Genomic DNA, 19,600 nt, shown 5'->3' on the forward strand with positions numbered 1-19,600 from the left:
GGTATTTCTCAAGCAGTCTTTCTACTTGGAAATTAATAAAGATTGTGAAAGGCTAATTCTGTTTTTATTCTCCCACTTAGAACAGCTGATGTTCCTGATCACAGAGAACTGCCCTTTTCCCCTGCTGCCCATGATTCAAACATAGAGCTTCTTGCATCCGATTTTTTTCATTAGAATGTGTATTTCATTTTTAAATTAGGAGTCTGAAATTGACTGCAAAATCACAAAGATCTATTTACTGTAGTGTACTGAGAAAATTAGACACAGATTCCCATAAAGATATAGGCCTAGATCCTGGGTTATGCCTGAAGAGTGCTACGTGCAGGTCAGGAGGGGGATTGCAAATGAAGCTTTAAGCCATCTTTGAACTTTCCCAAAGCGAAGGTTGGTGAATGTTGGGCCAAATCCTACGTACAATTTAGAGTAGCCCGAAGGCCAATTGTAAGTTGTGCTAGCTGCACACAGACCTCAGGGGCTGTTCTGGGAGCCAGCGGTGGCTGGGGTGTAATATCAGGCCTAGTATGAACAGAAATGAGCTTAGAAACAAGCTAGATGGTGAACCTGGAGGATTTTCAAGATGTAAAGAACTGAATTGCTGTACTTGTTGGCTATGCATTATGGAGTTCAACCACAGCCATGTGCATCCTTCTTTTATTGCTTAGCTGATCATATTCCTGAGAGTGTGTGTGTGTGTATGTGTGTGTATATATATATAATTAATTTTAGGGACTCTCATATGTTGTATTTACAATTGTATTGATAGGTGTCCAGATTCCCTCCGACCTGAAACCGTGCGTCCATGTCTGCTCCCGTGTAAAAAAGATTGTGTTGTTACCCCTTTCAGTGAGTGGACACACTGCCCTACGACATGCCAACATGGTAAGATCCTGAAAATGAGAATACATAAGATTTTAAGCAAACCTGTTCACCTCAGCCCACCCAGGCAATGGTTTTCAAGACAAATAAAGTTTCACAGGTCTTTGTGTTTACAGTATGTCTTATCTTGAATAAATGAGTCCATGAGAAAGCAAATGGGTAAGTTTTGTCTCCAACTTTTATGCATGGTCAGATAAATAATTGTACCCTTAATCCCCAGTGATTATTAAACTACAGAATGGCCAGCGCATCAGAGGCCTCTCTATACTAATAAAAGTATAAGCAACTTGTTAACGTTTTTAAATGACTTCATTATTACAAAATCATTTAGTGTAGTTTATATTTTATTCTAACTTCAGGTTAGCCCTATTTAATAAAGGCGCTAGTTAAAACAAAGCTGTGTTACATTCCCCAGGTTTTCAAACCTGGCTGGCCAGCATCGCCTCACAGCATTAGAAGTGAGATCTGAAGTGTAGACTTTCAGACTTGTTGTGAGGCTCCCCCTCTTCTCCTGCCACCAGGCTTACCTGAAAGTTTCAGCTCATCCCTTAAATCTTCCAGTAAATAGCATTATGTCTGTTTAAGAGGGAGATTTTCAACAGTGCCTAAAGGGTTTAGGAGTTCAAGTCCAAGTGGAGGTGCTTCAGAAAATCTACCCCTGTATTGATTTTCAAATCATTACTTCCATGTCTATCTGTTATTAGTCCAATCCCACATTCTTTATCCAAGTAAAACTCTCACTAATTATACCCATTGGGCTCTGTGATATGTAGTGGACTCCACTGGCTGATTTGGGTACATGAAGCTGCGCTGTGCAGGGCCACAGCTCCTGATTAGAGTATGCTTTTGGATCTGGAGTATAGCGACTATGTCTGGTCAGGTGACAGTCCTAAATGGAATGTGGGGGGACAGAATGGCCTCACTGAAAGCTGCAAGATTAAACCCTGGAGACTCTATCACATGTAGGAGTGCAACTCAGGAACCCTTGCACCCACAAGGCAGAATGGTGAGAGGAAGTCAGGGTGACAGGTGAAGCAGGGATGCTTGTGATCTCACTTGGAGATCCGGGTTGCTCACGGTTTCTGGCTGAGCTAGAACTGATCAGCCAGTGACTGCTGCTGTTGTCAACCTGAGCTGCTGGCGTTGGACTGCAGTTCTGGCTGCCACCAGCAGTGGCAACTATGGGGCTTGTTGGCTGGAAGGGGGCAGTGGGGTGAATGGAGGCTTGCAGAAGAGGGACGGGGAGGGGGCAGTGATGGTTAATGGAGACCTGTAGAGTGTTAGTGGCCCCCTAGTAAAGAGATTTGAAACGTAAGTGGTCTTTATTTGAAACCTGTAACATTCTTATGCTTATAATTTCAAAAGTCCCACTTGCTATTGTGCTGATATCTATGAAATCAGTACGTTAGCCAACATTTATTTGAGTCCAGCCCAAACTTTTAGAGGCACACCAGGGTTGCATAAATAGCTTCCCAGCTTTTTTATCACTTGCATTTAGCTGATGAACTTTGATACGTCAGGTCTTTAGTCTCCTGTGTTTTCAGGGATCTGTTGTCAGTTTTTATGACCAATGCAGTACTTTAGAAGTAGTTTGGATTAAAGTGCTTGTTGTTATCAAAATACTTTCATTTTTGCTGCCAGCCTCCTTGCCCTTTGCAGATTGTCAGGGGACTACATAGCCCAGTCCTGGTTAGATTTTATTGGTAAATGAGTTGCCTTTTAAAAAGTGAATCCTGTTTTAATTAACAGTTTATTTTTAGATTTTAAATGAACTGTATAAAATGAAGTAGAATAAATTACCTTATAAATTACTTTGTTTATTAAATAATCCTTTACAATTAAAATGAGAATAAATAAATTATGTAATTTACTTGGCGGTGTTATCATTTTAATATAATTCTAAATTAAAACTTCTCAGTTGTGGGAGTTTGTTGCTTGCAGATTTGTTATTGATATGGCTGCATTGTAAAAAATTTTTCATTTGCAGTGTACAGTTAAAACAAACATGATCTGAAGTTTACAAGCCATTATATGTACATGGGTTGTTAGGTTTTTTGTTTTTGTTTCTTCTGCTTTTGTTTTTTGTAGAAGAGTTTTATTTAATGAAAATAATATGCAGATAGCAAAGGACTAAGCTACAGCTCAAGCAAGAGAAGAGATTGCGTTACAGATTTAAAATGAAATGTGTACCAGCATAACACCAGAGGTTAGCAAAATGAAAAGGAGGACTTGTGGCACCTTAGAGACTAAATTGGTTAGTCTCTAAGGTGCCACAAGTCCTCCTTTTCATTTTGCGAATACAGACTAACACGGCTGTTACTCTGAAACCAGAGGTTAGATGAATCTGTACTTGCAAAATTCAGTTTTACCAATTAAGCTGTTTGTGGTTTATCTTATAAAACTGCATCCAACTTTTCTAACATTAAAACGGGTATTTTCCCTCCATTTAATGTTATCACAAATCAGGTAGCCTCTTGGCAAAGGATTATCACACAACTCAGAAATGCAGGCAGCATTTAGGGCAACCACACACTCATGGAATACATAATTCAAAAACGAATTGCAATTGAATCCCATACCTGTGATGAGTCAAGAATACAAAGTTTGTTACAAGTAAATTTATTGATTCTCTGCCATTTCAAATACTCCAGGTTGACTTCTGTTCACCCTTGTCTCCTATAATTAGTGTAATTGGTCTCTGAGGATGAAAGTGAAAATTATAACCAAAAAGGAATAAAATGAAGATTGCAGAATGTTCACCTCTAGAGTTACTCAATAACCTACACAATGGATGGTGTTTGCACATGGGAGATGGCTACTTTTATCAGAGATGATGTGCTTCAATGATCTGTCAATAGAAGTCTAAAAGGGGGTGTCATAAATATAAAGAGAAGGGTAACAACCTTCCTGTATACAGTACTATAAAATCCCTCCTTGCCAGAGGCACAAAATCCTTTTACCTGTAAAGGGTTAAGAAGCTCAGGTAACCTGGCTGGCACCTGACCAAAAGGACCAATAAGGGGACAAGATACTTTCAAATCTGGGCGGGAGGGAGAGGGGAGAAGGTTTTGGTCTGTCTGTTCTGAGTGCTTGCCGGACACAGATCAAGGAAGCAAGCAATCCAACTCCATTAGAATCAGAAAGTACTTGCAAGGCAATGCGTTAGCTTATTTTTGTTTTGGCTTTTGATTTTCTCTGTGGTGAGAGGAAGGTGTATTCCTGGTTTTCTTTTTGTAACTTTAAAGTTTGGCCTAGAGGGAAATCCTCTGTGTTTTGAGTCTGATTGTCCTGTAAAATTACCTTCCATCCTGATTTTACAGAGGTGCTTCTTTTACTTTTTCTTTCTTTATAATAAAGTTCTGTTTTTTAAGAATCTGATTGGGTTTTTAGTCCAAGGGTCTGGTTTGTGCTCACCTTGTTTATTTTTCAAGCCTCCCCAGGAAAGGGGGTGTAGGCTTGGGGGGATATTTTGTGGGAATAGGAACTCCAAGTCTTCCTTTCCCTGATTCTTTGTCTAAATCACTTGGTGGTGGCAGCATACCTCAGTCCAAGGACAAATAGAGATTTGTGCCTTCGGGAAGTTTTTAACCTAAGCTGGTAAGAATAAGCTTAGGGGGGTCTTTCATGCGGGTCCCCACATCTGTACCCTAGAGTTCAGAGTTGGGAGGGAACCCTGATGGGGATTAGAAGTCTAAAAGGAAGTCTGTTAGAACGGGAAGGTCACATCCCTAAAAAAAATATTGCAGCGGGTAGTGGAGGATCTATCTACTGTTTCTTGAACCTTGTAGTGCCCTTACATTTTTTGTCTCCCTCTTGAGAGGAGATCATTCCTGAGTGTGTTGGATACACTGACAATATCTGTGTGAATTGATATGATGTAAAGTTGGAATGAGAAGGGGTATTTGTCCATTGTTAATAATGAAAGACAATGATATACATCCTAAACTATATTCAGATGGCTAGTGTAGGTAAGATGTTTTTCACTGCTGTTAATATTCATGTTAATAAGAAAACATGGTAAGATTATTTCATGAGCTTTTGATTTGGTGAATTGTATTGCTTGTGAAAGTTAAGACTGGTATCACACACGTGAGCCTGCCGTTGTATGTGCAGGGCATACACAAACTCCCCTTTATAGCTGTGTCAATGTATTCAAGTCTGCAGTGCCCCTGCTGTTCCAGTCTGTGGCTGTCTAGAGTAAAGACGCAATTTCACTGTAGTTTGATCACCTAGACAAGTGTTCATAAAATCACATTTATTTTAAAAGTGATTTACATCAGATTTAAGACCAAACGGAACAAAGCTTGGTCCCTGGCAGATTATTTTTTTTCTCGGCTGCTATGCCTGTTTTTTTGTTCTGCAGTTATGCTGTCATAGGTGGAGCTGGTAGAGGGAGGGGAGGTTGGAAGTAGTTGGGCAAAGAGACTGGGACCTGGAGCTGGTGAGGGAGATGGGGATGGAGAACAGAATAGGCAGCTAGTTGGCTTGGGAAGGGATCAGTGCAATTAGATGAGGAGCTGTGTGGGGAGACTGAGACTAGAAAAGAGTGTGGGGAAGTGGGGGCAGAGGGAGGAGAGACATTCTTCTATAAGCAGGGTGTGAGGGAAGAACTGGAACTGGCTAGGCAAAGAAACTGGGCAAGGAGCCATGGAAGGGGTAGACTGGGGCAAGGAGTTGGGTGGGGGAGGAGGATTAATTGAGGGTCTCAGAAAGAGAGATTAAGACTGGGAATCAGTGGGGGAGAGGGAGAGACAGGAGGTAGAAAGGGGAACTGGGACTGGGTGGGCAAGGAGACTGGGATTGCATGTGGGGAAGGGGAGAGATTGGGAGTGGAGGGGGAGATTGGGACTTGGACACCAAACCCAAAGGGAAAGACTAGGACTAGGTAGGCAAGGAGAATAGGACTGGGACAAGGAGCCAGGGGTGGGGAAGATACAGGACTGGGCTAGATTGGAAGAGATGTTGACAGTTTAGGGGGAATGGGCAAAAGAGTCTGTGCCCACTAGAGAACATTCCTGTCCAGAGATGGAACAGAACCCAAGATTCCTGAGTCTCACCATTCTTTTTTTGACAGCAAATATCTTTGAAACCCACTAGTAAGGTGTATGCCTCATCCCCTTCTAGTACTAGTCCACACAGAGGATGACAACGTACTACTTCTATCAGTTATACCATTACCTCCAGTGCAGAAGTCTGGTTGGAGGATCTAAAGGTTCCAACTCTGTTGATGATCCATGTGGGTGTTGGTATAATGCCACATGATGAAATATCTGGTTTTTCAGTTTGCTTTTTTAAAAAAAATATAGGAAATCACACACAAACAAAACTGTACTACACAATCCTGATTTAGCCCCAGAGCTGGTCCACCTGTGCATTGAATGAGGCAGGGTTCCTGTGGGAAAAGTAGTTTGTGATCAAATAATGGAAGACTGTATCATAATGTATATGCACAGGAGGGTTGAATTAAGGTTTCACGGGTAACCTTAATTGTGGCATTTCCTAACATCTTGCACCCATAATAGTGTTCTTTTGCTGTAGATTTTTGTATGTAAGCTATATACACTATGATAATGGCGATGCTGCTGTATGATGATATGTAGATTTGAATAACGAAGTAATTTCTGAAGTTAAACCCCATTTGATTTTATGCATTCTTCTATTTTTCCTAGTTTTTAATTTTACTGATAGCAGGCCCACATCCTTCCTCAATCGTTTCAGAAAAAAATGTCTTATCTACTTCAATGGGAGTTTGAGTAAAGACTTCAGGCTTGCTGCCTTGGAGCCTGCATAATACCCTTCAACTGACTGTGTGCTCTGTTGTGGGCAGCATTCGTTATACTGGGGAAAGGGTTCACTGATATGATGCATGTTATGGTTTTCCACAAAAAATTGTACTATACATTTTCCAAATTGCAAAACTCTTTGTTTAAAATAGTGTGTAACTCATTAAAACAAACAGGCTTCTGTAGTCAAACATGATATTTATTATCAGAGCATTAAGTATGTCGTTATCTTTAATGAAGCAGACACATTTATAATGTTGTGTTCTTTGAGGTGATGGTTCAGTAGCACTGGTTTGAACCAAGTCTTATGGATCTGATCCAGTAAGGATCAGAGGGATATTTAATAAGAGCGGAGTGTATGCATGCCTGCTAAGGGCCAGGTTCTATATGAACATTCCTCCCAATGTAATGTACCTCAGTCCTGGCCTGGAAAACTGCTGAGTTTCAATTTTGGCTGTGTTTCACAGAAAAAGACACTCCTTTTGTAATTGGGCTAATCTGCATGGTGATTTTTTTCTGAAGTGTACAAATTAGAGCTCAGCAAGGATTTGAGCCTACAGGATGCTGATCACTCTTGCCCTGATCCAGTGAAGCACTTCTTTAAGTGTGTGGGTAATCCCATTGACTTCAATGTGGACTACTTGTGATCTTTAACTTAAATACATATTTAAGTGCTTATTCATAGACTCATAGATTATAAGTCCAGAAGGATCCATTGTGATCAAATAGTCTGATGTTCTGCTTAACACAGGCTGTGAACTGCATCCATAAATTTGTTCATCAAGTGCCTACCTTTTATTTAAACTATAGTATATCCTTTCTGAAAGACTTCCAGGCTCTTGATCTAAAGACTTCAAGTGATGAAAAATCCACCACATCCCAAGCAAGTTGTTCAAATGGTTAATTATCCTTGCTGTTTAAAAATAAAAATAAAAAATTGTGCCTTGTTTCTACTCAGCATCCAACCATTGGACTTGTTGTCCCTTTTTCTGCTGGATTAAAGAATTCTCTGCTATCAGAAATCTCGTTCACATATAGTGACTTTTAGACCATAATCAAGTTACCTGTTAAACTTTCCTTGTATGAACTAACAACATAGAGCTTCCTACATTCTCTCATAAGGCATGTTTTCCAGATCTTGAATCATTCTTGTAGCTCTTTTCTGACCCCTTTCCAGTTTTTCAACATCCTTTTTGAGTGTGGACTCTAGAACGGGACTTGGTTTTCCAGAAAGCATTTCAACACCCTACTCCCTAGCTTCCTAAGGATATGGCATCTAAGGATCCCATTTGTCGTCTTAGCTACAGCACTGCACTGGAGCTCTTGTTTCAGGAGAAACTACCATTTTCTTAAGTCCTTTTCAGGGTCACTGCATTCCAGGATGCTGCCTCCAATTTTGTAAATCTGATACACATTCTTTATTACTAGGTAATATGACCTTGTGTTAGAATGAGGGCCAATGTAGAATCACCACTAGTTGGTTGCAATAATTTTTATGTTAGAAAGTTATTGTCTAAAATTTTTAGAAACTCTGAGTATCTTTTACTAGTGGCAGCCTGAGCCCTCTGGTATGTGTCCTGAAACCTCCCTCCCCCCATGATAACACAAGTTTTGTTTCTCCACATTATAGATAGATGTTTAAGGAGCTACTCATCCTATTCTCTTGTTTGATTTGATGATCTGTAATAGATCCACCCCCATTGCCCTAGTTTGTGATTTATCACTTAGAAAATTGATCCATAAGCATTCCGGGTTCTGTTCTTCTGATGTGTTGATACTCAAGTAAAGGTATCTTTGATATAGAGCGGCACCCCTCCCTGCTTTGTAAGATCAAGCATTCAATGTATTCCTAGTTGTAACCTCAGGCGGGATTTTAACCCAGATAGCTAATGCACTAATTGATGATGCCAGCTATGCCTGATAAACAAATGTTTGCTGCATTTTTTTCTTACAGACAATGTTACAGCAATTAAACAGTTCCGCTACAGGATTATCATTCAGAATGCTGCCAATGGGGGACAGGACTGCCCAGACACCTTGTATGAAGAAAGAGAATGTGAAGATATTCCTGTCTGTCCAGTTTACAGGTTCTGTAAATAGTCAGCTAAGAATCTCTGACATTGGGTTTCTAGTTCTCCAGAAATACATTTTATATTTTAATCATGTGCAATTTATTTAATAATTTTCATCACAAAAATACCAAATAAATATTAGCTCTGTATAAACAAAAAATGCATTTTAGTAGAACTAATGTGTGATTTCACCAAAATGAGCCTCAGTGTAAACACCATCCTAAAAAGGCAACCTTTGGTTTTAAAAATGTGTGAAAATGCCATCAGAAAACGAACACACCCTGAATGTATTTTAAATATCAGTTTAATCTAATGTGGGATTACAACCACTAAACTACTTTAAAAAGAAAAGGAGGACTTGTGGCACCTTAGAGACTAACAAATTTATTTGAGCATAAGCTTTCGTGAGCTACAGCTCACTTCATCGGATGCATTCAGTGGAAAATACAGTGGGGAGATTTATATACACAGAGATTTATATACAGTGTGTTACCATACACACTGTAATAAGAGTGATCAGGTAAGGTGAGCTATTACCAGCGGGGGTGGGGGGGGGGAGCCTTTTGTAGTGATAATCAAGGTGGGCCATTTCCAGCAGCTGACAAGAACGTCTGAGGAACAGTGGGTGGGGGGGAGGGGAAGAGGGGGAATAAACATGGGGAAATAGTTTTACTTTGTGTAATGACACATCCACTCCCAGTCTTTATTCAAGCCTAAGTTAATTGTATCCAGTTTGCAAATTAATTCCAATTCAGGAGTCTCTCGTTGGAGTCTGTTTTTGACTTAATGATAATTGAATGGTTATTGCAGATACTCCACCTTCTTCTCTGCAGGTGCACACAGCTTACTGATTGATATGTATTTTTTAGTTTCTGAGTAGACAATTAGCACAATGAAGGAAAGTATTTACCACTGTTCAGTAAAATTCTGTGGCCATGTGTGATGGGTTGGGTCACAGAAACCCCCTTGGGACTGCCACTTGATGTACTGAGACTACTCTAAGCCCATTTTCCCTGGCAGCTTGGGTCTTCAGGACCCTGCCTGGTTGTGCCAGACACGCCAACCTGCTACAAACGCAGACCCAGGTCTGAACCATGTCCCCCAAAAGCTGCAGGCTTAACTGAAAACAGCTTAAGAAGTGCTCCTGTCTCCAACACCCAGATACCCAGTTCCCAATGGGGTCCAAACCCCAAATAAATCCCTTTTACTCTGTATAAAGCTTATACAGGGCAAACTCATGAATTGTTCATCCTCTATAACACTGATAGAGAAAGATACACAGGTGTTTGCTCCCCCAGGTATTAATACTTGCTCTGGGTTAATTAATAAGTAAAAAGTGATTTTATTAAATATAAAAAGTAGGATTTAAGTGGTTCCAAGTAATAACAGACAGAACAAGGTAAATTACCAAGCAAAATAAAACAAAAACATACAAGTCTAAGCCTAATACAGTAGGAAACTAAATGCAGGTAAATCTCATCCTCAGAGATGTTCCAATAAGCTTCTTTGACAGACTAGACTCCTTCCTAGTCTGAGTCCAGTAATCACTCTCACCCCCCTAGTTACTGTCCTTTGTTCCGGTTTCGGTTTCTTTCCGGCAACTCTTTGGGGTGGATAGGCTGAAGACAAAATGGAGGGGTTTCCAGGGGCTTATATAGTCTTTCTCTTGTGGGTGGAAACCCCTCTCTTCTCCTTTGTAAAATCCCCTCCACAAGATGGAGTTTTGCAGTCACCTGGTCAAGTCACATGTCTATGAATGATTCAGCTTTTTGCATCCGGACACCATTGTTTACATGTTAGTTTGAACATTCCTAGGAAAGCTTTTCATGTGGATTGGCATCTCCCACGGTCCATTGTTAGCTAAGTACTCCCAATTTTTCACATAACTCCTTCACACTGTGTTGACCAAATCTGCCTTATGTGCTTCCTACAGCAAACACTTGAAATACAAGCATAGAGCCAATGCTCATAACTTCAGATATAAAAATGATACATGCATACAAACAGGATGAATACATTAGGTAGAACATAACCTTTGCAAAGATATGTTACATGGCATATCTAGCATAAAACATAATCCATTTATGTCATATTTACACTCATAAGCATTATGGGGTGCAACATCACACCATGTGTTATACAAGTATTAGTAAATAGAGATCCATTATATCTTTTTGTGCAAACTTCTGCGTCTCAGATCACAACATTACAATGTACTTAAAAAGAGTAAAAATGCATGTAGCAACAAAGCTGCACACTACAGTAGACAGGTTCTAGAAGATAGATTCTGCAAAGTATTAAATGCATGAATAAGGGTTTCCAGGAGAGGACTCTGATCCAGAAGTTACTAATGTCAATTATAAGATTCCCATTGATTTCAGTAGACTTTGAAAAAGGCACTAAGACTGTAAATAAGAAAAGAACAAAGAAGGAAGATTGGAGGCTCATGTAGATTTCATACGAGTTTAATCTTAAATCTGACCTTAAGTTTGTAAAGCTTGTTTGATGGAAAATTACAACATTCATGTAAATTTTTTTTTACCCATAAATTACTGATATGTACCATCAACCTTCACTCCAGCATAATTTTTTTTTTTGGGTCAGGGAATATTAATTTGCTTCAATGCTGTCTTCACTTCCAAGCAACCATAACACCCCATAACTCTTTGTTTATTATCATAGATGGAAGACCCATAAATGGAGTCACTGTGTATTGGTGCCAGATTCTGTGAGACAGGGCATATTGGGAATCAATGAAGCATGTGGCCGTGGTTTGCAGTCGAGAGGTAAGCCTTTTTTTCCCCTCCCCCAGAAAGTTGAATCTAAGATTTTCATTAATTCTCTCTTATTGATAGACTGTAGTATATTTTATGTGCTTTCCATAGTTTGAAAAGTATATTTAATACAGAAAATTCACATTATTTTCATAGAGAATCCTTTGCTTTACTGATGTTGATGAGCAGACAGTGTAAATTGCCAGCTGTCAAATCCCCATGTTTTGCTTAAAGATTCTGAAGGAGTCAGATACAATAGTATGGTACAATAGTAACTTCCCTTGGCCACATAACACAGAGACAAATTTTGAAACAGTACAAGTCTCTGGATTCAACAAAGGAAATAGATGTAACACCATTCAGAAAATGTATGCATGCATTATATTAACTACAGCTTTTCAAGAAAGCATTTCCCAGGCTTGGGAACCTTTGCAGAAACAGGCTGTACATTGAATACTGATTTAACACTGTGGGGATGATGAGTTTAAAAGAGCGTAGAATGAAATCCTGGGCTAGAAAAATATCAACATGAAAAAGCTTTGCTCTGTGCTCAGAAGGCCTGGGGCAGATGAATGGAATCCTCGGAGCCTACCTGGTGTATATGCCCAAAGAGCTGCTTAACAGCCAGTACTACATTGTCCAAAGGGGAGTTGACATTTCAGCCCATTGTTCTTCTCTGTATATTGTTTTGGGTGAGTGGTACAATTTGCTTCATCTTTAGCACTCTTTCTTCCTCACCCTGGCACTCTCGTTCCAAATCAGGTGTGGATCTGTACTCCAGGGTACCCAGGAAGCTGTAGAAACTCCCTTCATGTCCTTTCTACTTCCTAGTTCAACACTTGGGCGTGTGTTGCAGTTTGCTACATGTGAGGCTTTCCATGACCATGTAGATGTCTAATAAGTTTAACCTTTGTGGTTTAGGACAGAAATAAACAGAATTTGCTGGGTATTTTGTATTGTACTGACTCTAGAAATGGTTGGTATTACTAATTTGATCAAATGTGTGCAGTGGAGAGTAGAACTTGTTAGAATCTGTACTCTTTTACACATGGCAATTTGGAAACAAAGCGATTGGAGCTACTAGGTTTTAAAATAAAATGCTTGAAGGAGGGGCCTGCTGAGTCTGGGGTGCAAAAAGGGCAGTACACTCAACTTTCAGAGGTGCTGGAAATGACATCTTTAAGGTAACCTTCTTTTACTAGTTAAAAGTAAAATAGATGTGTTGTGGAAAGAGGTACACTTCAAAGCATTCTTCTGGGGGTGACAAAAGCCAGAAGAGGAAATGCTGTCTTATATCTAGGCTTGGAAGAAAACATTTGATATTTTCCATCTATTTTTTTTAAATAATTTCTGATGCAAGTATCAATGTTTATTTTTAAGCATTTATTTCTAGTTTTATCTTACAGATTTTACAGTTGTGCAAAATTATGGGTTTTAAACATTTTAAAATGTATCTACTTAATTTTCATAGCTGCAGGAAATTACAAGACAGTAATTATTTAATGACAGTACATGTTGAGATTCAAAAAGTTATAAAGCTTCAGCTGTTAAAACACATTGTCAACATCGCATGTCAAAATGTACAGAGTAAATGTTCTTATATGAAACTCTACGTTCTCTAGCAGCATTTTTCTTACTTTGCCTATCTGTAAATTTGGATGATTATTGAAGGAAATTTTTTTGTCAGTTGTGAGTGAATGGTGAAATCAACTTTTACTGACATTTATTGATAAAAATCTCATCTTTTTATACATTTACCTTATTTTGATTATCAATAATTTACATGGGGGTGGATTTTCAATGGGACCATTTGAGATGTAAAGTACTGGTCAATGTGGGAGAGAGTGTCAGACTCTGACCGTCCATGGTTAAACATTTGGACAGTATAAAGATCCAATTATATTGAGAGTGTGAGTGCAAAATCTGGAATGATTCCTCCATAGTGGCTAAGAGATTTGACTGTTCTCAGTCAGCTGAGAAATCAGTAAAAAATTTAACTAAATATTATTTTTATTGGGAAAACCTTATTCTTTGGGTATCTTAAGCTACAAGTAACGTAACATAACAATTTACTCCTTTATAGGATTAGAATTTTTTTTTAAAGATAAAGTACATTTGTTGCATAATCTGGGAACAAAGGAAAGGAAAGTGAAGCCCTGCTAGTGTGTGGGCTGCAAATGGAAGAAAAAGTGGTGTTTTTTAAATTGGTATTGAAAACTGAAAATATAGTTGACTAAGAGGTTTTGACCACGTGACCTTTGGTGGGAGGTTTCCAAAGAGGGCTCAATAAATTGAAGTGTCGTCCCCATATTTATTTCCCATTCTCTGTGTGAACTGAAGATAATCTTTGCATTCTAACAGTGCACAAACTTTCTGTGAACTTCACTACCAAATTTCAAAGCATATTAAAAAAGTACAGTACTTGCTTTTCCTCTGGGAAAAGCTCTCACACTTTAAAATAGAGGGCTTTTTGCTTTGTACCTCAGGAAGTAAAATCCTAAACCCAGGGAAGGAACCTGATAACATGGTGGGGTTAAGCAAAGTGTTGCTGATAAAATATCAGAATCCAATCAGATCTAATTTTCTCTAATTTTCCATAGCTTTGCTCTTTTATCTCTAGTTTTCATAACAGCTTCTTAATCCTGTGATATGCTAGAGCCAAACTGTTATGCATTATTGGTTGGCAGAGCCATTGGGAATGAGTGAGGTTTGCAGAAAAGTGAATTTTGGGGTGGGATCAATGTAAGGAGAATCTTTGCATGTTTCCTGCACGCCTGGGGTGCAGTGCTCTGTCACACTGGGCCTCTCCCCTGGTTTCTGCTCCCACTGCTGCTAAGAGGGAAGGCGCCAGCTTGTCAGTGCTCCTGTGGCTTAGCTACCAAAGGGAAGGGAAACCCAGTGGGAAGTCTCTCTCTGGTGGGAAAACCTTTAGAAAAAGCTGCTGCTGCTGTCCTGCTGCCTTACTCTGCTGCTTCCTGTTCACTTCCACAGCGTCAGGGACACGTACAGGTGGCAGCCGCAGCTGCGGAAAGGGGACGCCCCCTCGTTTGTACCTCTTCCCTCAGCAGCAAGGGAGTCACCCGTTTTGGAGCTCCTGAAGTTGAACTTGGACAAGTGTCCATAAGTATTTAGACGTCTGACCCCAGCCTCACTTCAGCAAACAACATTCATGGAGGCTGTCGAACTCTGGCATAGCATCAAGGGGTTGTGGAGCACAGGTATATCTTGACCTGCTACATTCAGATTCCCCAGGCCTGAGTCCACATACCAAATAGCAGCACCACAATTCCCACTGATTAGGTTCCTTACAGCAGCTATAGAGGAGAGGCCAAATTTTTAAAGTTGAAGTAGTTTGCATGACATTGCAGCATATTTAACCAAGATGTACTTATGCTCCAAAGAATGCTTATCTGAATTTCTTTAATCTGTCTTTTCCTGTCTAAGTAACGCTAATTATCCTTTTGCCAGTAGAGAGAAGCGGTCTCAACACATATTAGAGCATCAGTTTGCAGAAACTTTCCAATTTGCTGCCCAGGCCCTGCTGTCTATATCCTGCCTTGATAAGAGGATTTCAGTCTTCAGGGCTGTCAGACCTGGCAAATTACGGGAGCAATAAATGCATACCAATTATGTGTAATAAAATAAGCAAAAATCATTTTAAAAAGACATATTTATATTTAACTCCTCTTTCCCCGCCCCAGTATTTTATAGCGCTCAAACTTCCATTCCCATCTCTGGACCAGATTCTGGTACTCTTACATATGTTGTATAACACCTTACTCCATGAACGGTCTCAGTGAAATCACTTCTGGAGACAGATGCTACTCACCATGAGTAAGAACATTAGAATCTGGCTCTGATTAATTTACAGTAAAGCCAGACATTTGGCAATCTTCTATACCCTATATATATTTTCACTTTTAATGATTGTTTATTTAGTAGTTATAACAATTTATAATAAGGTGTGGTTAAGCTACCTATAATGTGGTATTGCTTTGTTAAATAACAAATCTTTTATTCATATCCCATACATTGCCTTCTATAGAGTGATTTAGTTACAATAGAAAATGTCAGGGAGGTAGGAAAAAACAGTTCTCTATACCTAAAGCTAAAAAAAAAATGTACTTGTCATTTAAACTTCATTAAGAAATGATTTGCAAGAAGCCCCCTGAGATAGGGCATTTCAGAAGGAAATGGATTAGGGACTTTACTGTTACTTGACAGTGACATAGACAACATTTCCAAGAATAAATGAAGAGCTCTACAAGATTTTGTTTTGCTGTATAACTGTCACTTTGCTCGACAAGTGACTAATTTACTAGAAAGTGTCAAGACTGAGAAAATTGCTTCTGCTTTTGATGCCCTTCAATGACTTTACTGCTCTCTGATGTCTGTGATGGAGGATCCTCAAGAAATGACCTCTTACCTCAACTCTGACATAATCAAGTTGCCTTGGAAATTTAGATTGGGGCGGGCAGAGTGTTGCTCATTATAAGGATTTGGTGGTATTTAATTAGTGGATGCATAACCGATATTATGAAAGCTGCTTTGAAGTCTTTTTTTCAAAAGCCATTGGATGAAGTAAATATTCATGTATGACCGACTGTAATGAGGCTCCACTTAAAAGAACTAGTCATGAAAATACAGTGGTAACAAATTTAATAAAAACAAACCATTTTCCCTGCATGGAAATAATACCTATTACTGCATTTCACACACTGTCGTATTCTAGAAGCATCCTATTTTTCTCCCTTGTTTACTTCCAATCTCAGTTTTGTTTGCCATATTCTGGCAAAGCCTCTGGAGAGAAGACCACATATTCTGATCCTCCACCACCAATTACCAGAGGCTCTTCTGAAGGAAAGCAAAAACATCTTCTTAGAAAAGCCTCATTTATTGATTTAGATATTAGCAAAATAAAAGGACCCAGTGTGCAGGATTCGGAAGCCACCCTTGATTAGCTGCTGAAACCTTAATAAACAAACAAACAAAGAACTGCTCCAAGCTCCTACAGACAAGGGAAACAGTTCCCCAAGCATTCCCCCTCCCCTAGAAACTGCCCCCTTTTATACCCCCTGACTCCACTGGACCTGAATATTAATGAAGTGTTGCAGTCATTAGTGGAGCATGCTGTAGGGGGACCCATTTATAAACTCTCAACTCATCTCAGCTGAATTACTTGCTTCCCTGCATGTGAAGCTCTCCTATCTCATTGGCCAAATTGCTGCTGCTTCTCTTAATTAAGGATAATAAGGGGCGGGGGGGCACATGAAGGGCATCTGTTGGGTTTCAGAGTGGTCTGTACTTCGCATCACACCTCCCTGAGCCAAGGAGGTCTGCATATATATATAGCTTCTGTTGTAGCCACTAGGCAGAAAATGTTGTTTGAGAGAGAATCAAAGTAGTGCCTCCCCTTCAAGGACTGAGCAGTCTGTCTTGCATCATTTCTAGTCTTTTTCATCTTAGGAGCAAGAGAGAAACTCTTGATCTTCTGTGTGGTTGACAATGTGTTGACAATTGGCTGCTTGGCTGTCTTCCCTCTCTCTGAAATTCTAATGGTTTGCTTACCCACCCACCATAGCAGCCTATTTGAGTACGATAATGCATAAGATGAGTTTAGAATCTGCCCCCTCACTTTCTTCAAACCACTGTTTTAACTTTGGCAGCACCTTTAGGTACCCAGCACGTTAAGAGTTAGATATAGCCATTTCAAAAAAAAGGTGGTGTTTAAATGGATAATATAGAAATCAGAATCCAAGCAACATCAGACTCACTGAAGAGAATATAAGAATATTCTGTCTCTTTCAGGTTTCACGCTCCGGCTGGTAACTTTTGTGGTACCTGCAAGTATGTTGTACATACAGCTGTTTTAGACTGATGCAGAGATTAAAAACTGATCATTGGATGCGGGGGGACGGACCAACAATCTGGCATTTCAGTTTCTATTGGCTGTGTGTTTAAATGTAGTGATTGTTTCAGGAAAATCTCATAGTTTAAAACATATACGGAAGTGTCTCTAGAGATACAGATTGTAATAAAGCGGTGAAGTGAATCAGTATTCTAAAACTAAATAAGACAGAAGAAAGAATTATTGTATTGTCTATGAACGTAGCATTCAGAAATGTGCCATATTCCATATACAATTTAAAGTTATCGAGTGCATTATCAAGTTGTAGCATAGTAAAGGCAATATAACTTACCATTGTTTCTATTAGAATTATTTTGTGGTAACCCAGTTATAATGAGATGTGTCATCACAATGCATCAACATTGTCATTTTTGTTTTGCTTGTAAAATAATTACCAGACACTGCTTATTAGTGGTGAGGTATGTAGTTAATGTAATTGCTGATTACCTGAATGAAAAGACTTATTAATTGTAAACTTAAGCTGTGAAATACTGCAGACTGTTTTCTCACAGAACCATTGATTTCAAGATGCACATATTGGAATTCTTTACAGTTGGCTGGTTAATGACAACGTGATAGTTTTAAGTTTATATTGAATAAGTTTAGGGCAGAAAATTTCGCAAAAATACTGACTCCTAATTAAATTTGACAGTGATATTATAGGTGTTTGATAATACAGTCCTATGTATAATTCTTTCCTGTTGTCAGTGGCTTCCCTGTAATGATTAGCGCCCTCTAAAAACTCCTTAGTTTTTGAATAAGAGCATTGGTACAATAAGGACCTTATATTGAGCTGTGCAGTGGGTGTCATAACTGTCACTGGATCTGATCATGTTTCCAGCTGGAGTTTTGCCATTAAGATGGTGCCCATAATCTTTAGTGAGTGTTAAGGTTTCCCAACACCTCTCAGTGATCAAACCCTAAGGGTATGTGTACACTACGAAATTAGGTCGATTTTATAGAAGTCGATTTTTAGAAATCGATTTTATACAGTCCATTGCGTATGTCCATACTCAGCGCATTAAGTCGGTGGAGTGCGTCGTCACTACTGTGGCTAGCGTCGACTTACAGAGCGGTAGCTATCCCACAGTTCCCGCAATCTCCGCCGCCCATTGGAATTCTGGGTTAAGCTCCCAGTGCCTGATGGGGCAAAAACATTGTCGCGGATGGTTTTGGGTACATGTCGTCAGTCGCCCCTCCCTCCATGAAAGCAACAGCAGAGAATCATTTTGCGCCTTTTTTCTGCGCAGACACCATACCACGGCAAGCATGCAGCCTGCTCAGCTCAGCTCACCGACACTGCCGCTGCTGTGTCCTGGGTGCTGCTGGCAGCAGATGGTGCAGTAGGACTGCTAACCGTCATCATCCACCGCTTCCGCTGCAACTCTGCTCTGCTGCTATTGTCTCAATAGCGAATTTCTCCATGTTGTCTGTCATGAGCTCCCGGGTATGTTTCTTCCTCGGGAAATGGGCGCGGTGCTAACCGTCGTCCTCCACCGCTCCCACTGCAACTCTGCTCTCCTCCTCTCATGAATCCACCTTGCAGGCCCTCTTGTCATTCTCTATAAATATCTATTCTCATGGCATCCATTGTCAGCAACTGCTTCCGCTGCAACTTTGCTCTCCTGCAGACGCCATACCATGGCAAGCATGGAGCCCGCTCAGATCACTGCGGCAGTTATGAGCATTGTAAACACCTCATGCATTATCCTGAAGTAAGTACAGAACGAAAACCTGCAAAAGCAGGCGAGGAGGCGATGGCAGCGCGGTGACGAGAGTGATGAGGACATGGACGCAGACTTCTCTCAAAGCATGGGCCCTGGCAATTTGGACATCCTGGTGGCAATGGGGCAGGCTCATTCTGTGGTACGCCGATTCTGGGCCTGGCTGCGAATGCATCCCAAGTCTTCAGGGCAAATTAATCATTAAACACGCTTGCTTTTAAACCATGTATTATATTTACAGAGGTACACTCACCAGAGGTGCCTTCTCCAGCTTCATGGTCCAGGAGCCTGCCTTGGGAGTGTTGGGAAGATATTGGCTCCAGGGTGATAAACAGTTCCTGGCTGTCGGGGAGAATGGTTTCTCCCCTTGCCTGCTGTGCACTATCCTCCTCCTCCTCCTCCTCCTCCTCATCTTCCTTGTCCCCAAAATCCTCATCCCTGTTGCATGAGACTCCCCCCTTGC

At 40.1% G+C, this 19,600-nt stretch overlaps 1 protein-coding gene across 1 annotated transcript in view; it reads left to right on the top strand.

Annotated features, from left to right (window-relative positions):
* THSD7B (thrombospondin type 1 domain containing 7B) overlaps nt 1–19,600 on the top strand; it is a 496,247-nt gene that overhangs the window by 281,347 nt on the left and 195,300 nt on the right. The window contains exons 10-12 of the mRNA XM_007057469.3: nt 764–879; nt 8,614–8,746; nt 11,414–11,517. Of these exons, the coding sequence (XP_007057531.2) occupies nt 764–879; nt 8,614–8,746; nt 11,414–11,517 (353 nt within the window). The remainder of the gene's footprint in view (nt 1–763; nt 880–8,613; nt 8,747–11,413; nt 11,518–19,600) is intronic.

Source organism: Chelonia mydas, chromosome 11, assembly GCF_015237465.2.
Source record: "Chelonia mydas isolate rCheMyd1 chromosome 11, rCheMyd1.pri.v2, whole genome shotgun sequence".
In the NCBI taxonomy this organism is placed as follows: domain Eukaryota; kingdom Metazoa; phylum Chordata; order Testudines; family Cheloniidae; genus Chelonia; species Chelonia mydas.